General features: G+C 33.8%; 1 protein-coding gene across 1 annotated transcript; it reads left to right on the forward strand.

Annotated features, from left to right (window-relative positions):
- Positions 1–5,731: 5,731 nt before the first annotated feature.
- LOC108379404 (gastrula zinc finger protein XlCGF48.2-like) lies at positions 5,732–11,072 on the forward strand (the record flags this gene model as incomplete). The annotated part of the gene is made up of 2 exons (XM_017635750.1): positions 5,732–8,673; positions 11,049–11,072. Coding segments are annotated over exons 1-2 (2,314 nt in total), but the record flags the coding sequence as incomplete, so codon positions are not given.
- Between the last annotated feature and the right edge of the window lie 7 nt (positions 11,073–11,079).

An 11,079-nucleotide genomic window follows, 5' to 3' on the forward strand; every position in this document is an offset into this window, starting at 1 on the left:
TTTATTTATTGAATCATGGGCGATATGTAGTCTGAAAAAATTAAAATTAAATAGTTTTGTAAAAGCACATTGCGCTACTTTAAACTGGTGGGGATCTAATTAATATCGAACTGGTTAATTTTTAGCGATAAAAAACTAGTACTGAACTATACATTTTATTCACTGGTTCGGGTTTTTTCCCTGTAGGATGCTATGGGTGTCTGCTTAAGTTTGCACAAAGAAATTATCTTAGCATTTTAAAATTGAGCAAAAGTCGCCTTGGCCATATTTTCTTCTTTTTACCACAGATTAAAAGTGGCATAAGTCACTTCACACATTTTGTGCTTAAACAACCGGTTACTTGGAACCAAATGCACCTGAAAATCGTTCTATCGTCATAGACGAATTGCAAAATCCTTTACCTTTGATTGATGAATTTCAACGAATAACACACGCGTTCAGATACAAGTGTCCGGACATTTAAGCACCAGAGGTATGAGTGACTTAGATATAGATTTCGGTTTTTTCCGAATTTGTCGCTATTATCTGGAATCTGTTTATGTAAAGAGTACTAAAGTACGCGAGGTAAAGGCGTTATTCTACTAGATTTTATCTACTTTTACAAATACACTAATAATAATACCCCCTTGTTTATTTAACCATTTTTTCATCGTAACTATAATTTATAGGTCCGCCAAAAACCCCGAAAACTGCAATGGGGCTACAAATAAAAAATCGTTAGTATTAAAAAATGATTAAATAAACAATTGGGTAGTATTATTGAAAGTATCCTGAAGAGAACCAGAGTCTTCCGATCGAAAAATATTGATTTTCAAGAATTCTGAGCATTACAATTCCTACTTCGCTGTTTTTGGACCACCCCAATGTATAAGCATATGTGTATAAACGTCAATAAAAGTAGCTTAACCTCCCGCACACCTAAGGGTTTTTATTATGTAGCAACGATAAATAAATAACAAATGGTTTACGATTTTTATGCATAAATCTCGATGCCTGAAGTTCAAGGTTACCAAAACTCATTTTGCCACAACGCAAAGTGCTGCCTGAGTGGGCAAAAATGGAAATGGTATTTTTGTAAAGGTAATTTATCCACTAAAAACAATTAAAGAGAAATTTTGCTATGATATCAATTATTTGCCGCCAGGAAGCCACTAAAGACAACAAATTTTATACTAAGAATTTTAATCAGAGCATAGCCATGCGTAAGCTCATCACGGAAATAAATGTTGAAAATACATTCTTTGAAATAAAATGGTAGTTTGACTTTTTCCATATACATATGTATGTGTGTATACAGCAGAGAACTAGAAGAATAAAAATTAAGTTTTTTAATCGCGTTTACGATTAACTGCTTAAACTTAATCATGATTAACTGTCAGATTGATCAGATTGAATTAAACTGAACTAACTAATTGATTAAAAAATCAATCGAATACATCTCGTTCCGTTTCTGCGTTAAATTTTTTGCGAAAACTAATACATTCATTACAACAAAAGTTTAACCATCATAGTATTTTAAAGTAAAACAAAAACTTTAAGTGGATGTTAATTGAATTTAAAATATTAAGTAAAGAATTCGTTTACTGTATCCTAGTGGAAGAAAATAACAATTTTCTCTTACGATCTCTAGGCTTACTCTACGCAGATTTGAGGTTACCGCCGAAATGGGCCGACATATTTTATTCTCAATTTTAAAAATTGTTTAAATTCTTTTTTAGCACATCTGGCCACCAGTTTATATATAGTTTTGCCAGATAAAAATTGGAACATTGAACCTGAAACCAGAAGCATATATGGATAGGTACATACTTACATATATCTATATGTACATACATGGTCGTCCATACTTATTTATGTGTGTTTGTATATACAATGCCGTTCAACTAAATAGGTTCAAAAAAGTTGATTGACATATCATTAACTAACTAATAGTACTTCCCGATTATAGGAGCTGTCCAAAATGCGCGACAACCGAAGAAATTATATATGTACCTGAAAGAAAACTTGCATATTGGAAATTATTCCCATATTTTATCTAGATATATATCGTCGAAAGCAGCCGCTTTGGCGGTTAGGGCTCGATAAGTTTAACTGTAATTTTTCCGCACTTCGTGATGCATAGATTTGTTGCAGTTTTTTTCTGACAATATAAAAAATAATGTGAACGCAGTTAAAAATATTTTACTTTGACTCTGACATGCATTCTAATCAATTATAATTATCAAATAAGCAAACTACATAATGAATTAGTGTTTTGTTTGTTAAGCATAGTACTCTGTTTCATTTCACGCGAATAAGTTGTCAAAATAAATATACAAATTCCTTTTCGTGAAATATGTGTGAAATTTCTCAACATTTTCACGACGAAGTTGTATTCCGTTCTCGAATAATCTTGAAATATGTTGGCAAAATGTTTTCCCTATGTATGTAAGTATGTATGTATGTGCGTATGGACATGAATATACTTCGAGCTATGTGAAATTTGGCAAGTAATAAATTTTATACATTTTAATATTTGTTGAATATTGCGAAATTAAAAAAAAAAAAAACGTTGGTAAAGGTAAGTTTATGTTAACACGAATGAACTTCTCTTGGCCTCCCGATTATTTGACAATTAAGTTCACGTAAAATTTTTACGTTGAAAGAACTGACGAATTTACCGACGTAATTTCACGCCAGTGAAAAAAGTACTAACCGTTAAATAAATTAATTCGAAGTTAGTTGACCCGCAAGAAAGAGACATATTATTAATAAAATGGTATACATATATGCATTGCAGTAAAATTTATGTGGCTAAAATTATGAACCAGTTCAGCTGAGGGCGAGTGTACGTAATAAGTATGTACATGTGGATGTGTATGTCCCTATTTATTTTTTGTATACAGTTATTGCTGAAGTAGACAAAATATGATGTAAAAAAGCCTTACACTGGCCAACAAAATTTTGCAGCATAGTGTTTGAGAACTGATGCTATAGGATTTTTTCCGTAGCCTAAGATCTAGCTTTTAAATTATTCAATTGGCTCTAGTTTTCGAGATATTTGGGATTAAAGCTGTCGAAAAACGCATTTTTATTAAAATTTTGTAATATAACTTTTTGTAAAATAACGATGTAATGTCGAACAGCATAAAAAAATCGTATATGTACAGTATGGGTCATATCAATAGCACCGCCATTTTAAAGTGATATTGCTTCCCACTTATGTATATATATATTTTTTTGTTTTTGAGAAGTTTTAATAAAAATACAGTTCCTTTCAGAAGTGTTAGAATTCTTTGAGCATATAGTTTTATATTCAATTTTAGTGCAATAATGTATAAGTTTCAAGCAGCTAAAAATTACCGTTGATTTTTTATATTTTTCTGTCGCATAATTTATTTTTATATGGAAGAGTTCGGCAACCATTCTTCAAAAGTAATAAGTAAACATAAGTGGGAAGCAATATCACTTTGCAATGGGGGGCTAATGTTTTATATCGCCCTTTTTTCCCAAGGGGCAAAAATAAAAATTATAGCGGTATTCACAAAAGTGAGCAAGTGGCTTGGCAGTCTGGCAAACGAGCAGATTAGCTCAAGCAATCATCATCTGCTCTTTTGCCAGAGTGCCAGGCCATTTGCTCGATTTGGTGAATGCCACTTATGTGTTTCACAAACATTGGGCACAAAAATATTTTTTTATAAAAAATGTGCCGAATGCGACCATAAATATCCTCCTATTTTTCATCATCGTTAGTCCCGGGATTTGGATATTCATTACTTTTTAACAACTTAAATAGAAAAAGATAGCCTTTTTATTGTTTGAGAAGCTCTCCTACCATAAAATAAATAATAAATAAATAGGTATGAAACCTACTTGTTTATTTAAAGTGGCGTTTTTATTTTTTCTCTCTGATGTCAGGATTTATTTTAAAGCACTTTGTAATTTCAAAAATATGATTAATTCCAAAATTTTAAAAATTCAATGTAAAATATAAGTATGGGTACCAAATGGAAGAGGAAATTTCTTTAGAATTTAAAAAAATTAAAATTTTTTAGATTCACAAGGACGAATAGGGAATATTTTAAGCTGATAAAATTAGAGGGACGAAATTCACGGATATTATCGAGTTTATATAAGTCCTTAACATATAATTTTTTCAAAATCACATATTGCGAAATATCAAGGATAAAATTTTAAAAGGACATTTTCAATACTTACCAGTCCTCCTGCACCAAAAACATGAATCTGTTTAAATTCTACGGGATTTCCACTTTAATTTGATGCTTATACTTCTTCTGCAAGCACATTTCTCTGAACTTTTTAAATAATTTTTGAATTACTGATGTCAGTGTGAAAAACTAAAAACGCAATTTTACTATATTTGACCTATGGTTTCGCGAATATATTGATATTCGTGTTTAAAATTTACTATCCGACATTTATAAAAAAATATTAATTACTAAATAAAAAAAGAAATATAGCTAATACTGGTCAAGAAAAGGAGTTTCTATTATTGCCATCAGTGAAAATTACAAATCCCGAAAATCCCGGGATTATTTGCCAACAATTCCGGGATTTTTGGGACCTTACCATTCCTAGTGTATACATATAATCAAAAAGAACAAATTTTCGAAATATTTAGAAGTTAAACTGAGCTTCTAAAAGAGAACTGGTACGAAAATTAAATAAATTTGATCAAAAAATGCAATTCCTCGTCTATATCTTTTTACAGAAATTAAAAAATGCCAAAAATCGGTTTTTTACACTCACATCTCAAAAACAAGAGCCAATTGAATAATTTTAATGTCAGATTCTGGTTCATCGGAAAAAATAATATAAGGACCAGTAGTCACTGGTTGTGCCGTATGCAGTTGTTAGAATTTTGTTGGGCTGTGTTATCAATAAATCATTGCCGCACTTAAACGCCGGCCCCCAAATACTTTCCAAATAAGTTTGTGTGTATGTATGCTTACTATGTGCACAAACTATACACATACACAAATGTGCTTATACAAAAGGCTGATTAAATATAAGCCCGCAAAGTTCTTGAAGCAGTGCGTATTCAGCCAAAGGGGTACGATTTGACGAGAAAAAGACTCATAGGAAAAAAGACAATGGCTTCCTAAAACTTAGACAAAAAAAGCAAAAAAAAAAAATGTATCTGAACTTTACTAAAATATCATATTAAACTTGGTTAACTTGAGAGAGAGTAAACTAATACAATACATATAAGAGAAAATTTCTGGTGAATGGGCCACTGACAGATGACAATTGGTGCTTGAATGGCATGAACCTACACTTCCATGTGAGCTTTTTTGAAGGGGTGTAAACAAATTAGTCTTTTTAGATTGTCGAAAACAGATAATAGTTTTGCATTCGATGCAGGAGAATTTAATGCGTACATATGTGTGTATGCATTTTTTTTTTTTATTCTCAATGTCCATAAAACCCCCTTTTGGCCGCCCTTGTTCATGTAGCGAAATATAATTTATTTTTAAGTAATCATAAATAAACACCACATATGTATTTATGTATGTATGCCCACATAAAAAAGAAGATACATACGTATGTACGTAGATATTTAAATATGTACGCATGTGCTTATGTACATACATATGTATACACATATGACGCCTTTGTATCTACCCAGTAATAAACTTTCCGAATTTTGCAAAAAATTCAAACAATTTCAAACGCAAATCACGTTGTTTTTTTTTTTACTTTTCTCGTTTGACGATAGTCCCTCCAATAGGTGGAATTTATGCAGCCGGTATAAAAATATTTTGTTAGTCGTATCTGTGCAGATGTTCAAATAACATTCTAGCTAAATTAGTGATTCATCTAAATATAAATTTCCTAAGATAGTACTTATTTAGCTTTTAATTGCTTAGTTCTGGATTGTGTAATTCTTCTTTCAATTCCACCCACTTTTGTTGTCTAATGGGTACTTTAGCGCCAGCATACTGCAGTGCACTTAAGTAAAAGTGTGCATATGCATATGCAGGTAGATACATGCATATGAATATGTATGTACATACATATATAAAAATTTCAAATACTGCAAATTGTTAATTCGCGATCGATGAATGAGCGCGATCAGTGACGTCTATATTTAGCGAAATAGCGGTTTGTTTACTGATATTTTTTTTTTTACATACATAATGTTCTTAACTTGATAGATTACAACAACGCAGACGCAGGCACGTGTATAATAAGCATATACGAGTGATCGGTAACAAAATTGATGGGAGCAGTGGCAATAGAATCAGCAGCAGCAGCAGCAGCAGCAGCAGTGAGGGTAGTAGTGACGACAAACAATATGATTATAGTATTAAACAAAAATGTGAGACTCCGCCGTCCTAGTGATCGAAATAACTACGACTGCATGCCAGTTTGTCTTAGCAATGGGTGGCAGCATGTACTGTCGCACCTGTGCAGCAATTCCTGGTCACACAGCCGACAAAATGATCGACATTTTCGCAAACGCTAAAATAGTTACACTTTTAAATACTCTGAAGGAATGGAAATTGAATATTACGCCGGGTGATCACTTGCCCCATAGTATTTGTGAGAAGTGTGAATTGGCGCTAATGCAAATGGATAAATTTAGAGTACAAGCATTGAATGCTAAAACGTACCTGCAATCGCAATTGCTTTCGTTGGAGACGACGACGACTGGGTATGCGGACGCAATCAGCGACAATGAAAATGACCTTCAAGCTGAAACAAATTGCGGTGGAGTGAAGACGTTCAACGAGGAAGCCATACTGGGCACATTCTCAACAGTATTAACCGAGATCAAAGCTGTGCATGTGGATCAAGAGTTATCGAACAATACTACTGCAAGCACAAACGAGAAAGAGAACGAAGAACAATTGAATAGCTTAGAATCGGGTTTGATTGCAGTCAACGGGCAAACCGGTGAGTTATCGTTTGATTCGAATATTGAGTCTAGCAGACCACCCGATTTTCAGGTAGTACTAATTGAAGAGGAGGAGCACATAGAATTACAGTGGATTAATGAAGACGAAAATGCTGTCGAGAAGGGAGTTCAAATAACAGATAATGAAAGTTCCGAATGCAGCGAGCACATGGGAGAGTTCGAAGCACAATTTGACATCAATAATAACTCAGCAGACACTACGATATCTGAGCATATGATTTGTAATAGCATAAAGCGACTCCGAGGTAAAAGTGAGCTATCAGAAAAAGGAGGAGAAGTCTTTTTAGTTAATAATATTCCAATTGAATCGCAAGAACCCATAAGACGATCAATTAAATTGAACAAACATTTTGAAAAAAATGAAGGTAAAGAAAAGTCTTGTACAATTTCACAAAATCATAAAGGTGAAGAAAATCGTACTACAGAAATCCAAAAGTACAATGTACTTTCCGATGTTTATACATTGTCAACATCTGGCGATTTGGAAAAGACTAATCAACTCTCATTGGGCTTCACACAAACCCTAAATCAAATGTCAGCCCCTACGTTCGATGCAATGGATTTCACGGCAGAACATCAAGCGCAAATAAATGAATTTGAAGCATTGTTAGCTGCAATAAATAAACAAGTGGCTTCGTTTGAATCTAGCAAAGAGCCAAATATGTATTCGATCGATGAATTACAATCAGTGCTAATGAGTGACCTTACACTACAGATGATCGACGCAAATGTAAACATCTTGGAAGAAGATTTACAAATAGACGAATTTGAGTCATTGCTGGCATCAGTTGATGAACAAGCTTCCACATTGGGATCGATAAGATCGTCCAAGAGAAAGACAGAACCGGATGAAGCATCTGCATCCACAGATCCAAAAACTGAACCTTCAAAGGAATTGGCAAACACTGTAAAAATATTCCCTCATCATTCTGACATGGAAAAAAAGGAAACAACAATACATACGCCTATGTGCGACAAAAAAAATATCGAGCCAAAAACTTCGGACACGTGCGCAACGGAGCTGCTATCTAATGTTACACTTTATGCCCACGATCAGATATTGCCAAATGTTGTAAAACGCATAGATTGTGTTGATAATGCATCAAACGAATCTCATAGAAATGCAGATATTGAAGATTTGTTAGCCGAAGCTAGTATGCGCAAAAATAAAAACGGATGTGATGACAACGGAAATACGCCTCCGCTGATCAATAAGGCCCAACACAAAATTTTCACTGTGCACGCACGTTCAGATAAGAAACTTTCAAATAAATTTCGTTGTCGCCTGTGCGTGTACAAAGTATCCGAACAGCCAGCCTTCGATACTGCAGAGCTCCTCGAGGAACACATAGCATCAATACATGATGACAAAGAGCGCCCATATAACTGTCCTGATTGCGCGGCGCGATATCGAACCCGTAGCGGCTGTGTAGCACACATAAATGCCATACATCTCAAAAAAGGCGACAGCTGCGAGTTGTGCGGCAAAGTTGTTGCCGGCGGATCTGGTCAAATGCGCATGCACATGGAGCGCAATCACACACATGGAAACTACACCTGTGAAATTTGTAACCTGGAGCTGAAAAATGTTTCACTTTATAATTTTAAATATCACAAGAGGTGGCACAATGAAGAGAAATTATGGCGCTGCGAACTCTGTGAGAAAGCATTTGTAACGCGCACTCATCTGATGGCACACAAAGTAAAACACACGCGCCAGGGCGAATTTCTATGTACACGATGTGGAAAGAGTAAGCAAAAACTGCAACTCTCTTATTATTTTTGTTATTGATTTTTGTAACTACATATTTTTAATAGTTGCACCTTTTCGATTACAAGTTAACCTTAAGCTACAAAATCTAAAAGCTAATACTTAACATAATAGATATACATACATATATATGAGCAAATCTCTCGAGTTGATACATTTTTCGACACATGAAAATACGCAAAGATGTTTTGTATGAAATATGAGCAGAAAAGCGTATTACTCAGGTGTACGTGGCGTATGAGTAACTTTCTTTCCTGCTCAATTTTCATACAAAAAAAATCTTTGCTTATTTTATTTGACCACTTATTACTTCTTTATTGACTTGATTTTTTTTTGTAACAGAACAGGTTTTACAGTTATATTTTTTTCATTTCTTCATTAAAAAACAAAAAGGGGAATGATTAATTAATTTGTCAGAAACTATCACTCCTATCGGAAAGTGATGTATATATGGTTTATGGAGAATTTTATTAGCTTTGATTTGACGTATCTTATTTTAAGATTGTTAAATTGGTTCGTAAGATATACATACGTGTTTAAGTGGAACCCCTTTTTGGGTTTTAAACTGAATAACGGCAAATTGATTTTCGGAACCCGTCCGAAAATCACATTATTTGAAAACAATTTTATTTTTAATATTTACTTTGCTACATATGTACATATGTATGTATGTGGCCGCTGCGGCTGAGTGGTTAGAAGTGCGTACTACCACTCCGTAGGACCTGGGTTCGATCCCTAGGCTGTGCTAGATATTGTAGAGTTTTCTATTAGCGGTCATCCCCCGGCAAGCAATGGCAAACTCCGAGTGCCACGAAAAAGCTTCTCATAAAAATACAATCGCTGTTCGGAGTCGGCGTAAAACTGTAGGTCCCTCCGCTTTGTGTGACAATTTCAAAGCGCACGCCACAAGTCGGAGGAGAAGCTCGGCCAAACACTAACATATGTGTAAGCGCCTATCTATTACTATTATTATTATTTAAGGTTTGGAAAATCGCGAGTCTAGTCGAGTAGACAAAAACAACACACTCAGAATTTTGAATTCACACTCAAAATCTTGGCTTAATGTTGGCATCCTCCTTTTCGGTAGGTTGGAGCTTACACTAGGCCTTAACCTCATATGTACATGTATACCTCTGGTCAAAATAATATGAGTGCGATATTTGACTATTTTTTTTTTCCTTTCTTTAATAACCATATATAACAACAACCATATCCAAACTTCAAACTTCGTCCGAAAATTAGAAAAAATCTACAAACTTCAACGAAATTTCATCATATCTCATTAAATTTGAATTTAATATGATATGTGCAAGTTTAAATTACATATCTTAATATCCGCACCGATTTTTAACTTTTTTCTGGCGGTTAAAGCTTAAACAGACGGCAGTGTTGATCCGGATTAGCTCGGGCTTAATCCGGATCAACTGCTGTTAATTCCCGAGTTGATCCGGACCAACGCTGCCATCTGTTTATACTTTTATGTGCATTTTCTTCCATATAAAAACATTTCAATAATTTTTTATATGGGCGAAATTATTACTAACAGAGATGCCATTTCGGTTCGGCTTTGCCATTTCAAAATAAAAAGTGTTCGGTTCGTGGTTCGGTTCGAAGCCCGAAAAAAGCGACGCTTCGGTTCAAGAACCGGTTTGCAGCCCTGGAAAAAAAGTCCAAAACGCTGTCAACAAAAAAAAAAAAAATTATTAAAAATCAATGCGAATTTTTAGCCGCTCAAAGCTTGCACCTATTTTACTAGAATTTTATAAGCTTGTTAACTGCATACCCAAAATATTTGTAAAAATTCTGGTTAAAAAGCTCGAAAGTTAGATAAAAATTTTTGGAATTTTTCTAAGTTCTGTATAAAGTTTGAAAGTTTGATTTGACCAGATTTTGTTAAAGCATGAAGGTTTATAAAAAAATATCAGAAAAATTTTAACTTGAAAAACATTGTAAATATTCGAAACGAAACACCATTCATCCATTTTGAGCGCCACTGTAAATACTCCTTATAGATAAGTACATATGTACATCGGAAATGCTTTTTTTTAATTTCAAGACCCTATCCCCTAATTTTATTCGTTTTTATGAGAAATATTATTGCCTATTATTATCGATTTTTTTTAAGTCAATTAGAGGCCGCGACCTGTCGATTTAGGTAAGAAAATACGATTTTGTAGATTTATGAGTTTTTAAATGACTATTTTTGATTCGATTTCAAAGATCGAATATGATCTGAGAAGAGGAGAATAAATAAAATGTAGGAGAATAAATAAATTAATTCCAAATATTTTAACTTGTTTCTCTCTTAAGTGAACTTAAACAGATATTTATTTCAACGATTTTATATCTTCGTAGGCACGCGCAGTAAATGGGAACTTCGTGCACA

The sequence above is a fragment of the Rhagoletis zephyria genome, unplaced genomic scaffold (genome assembly GCF_001687245.7).
Source record: "Rhagoletis zephyria isolate East Lansing unplaced genomic scaffold, Rhagoletis_zephyria_1.1 Rzeph_scaffold_16300, whole genome shotgun sequence".
NCBI lineage: Eukaryota > Metazoa > Arthropoda > Insecta > Diptera > Tephritidae > Rhagoletis > Rhagoletis zephyria.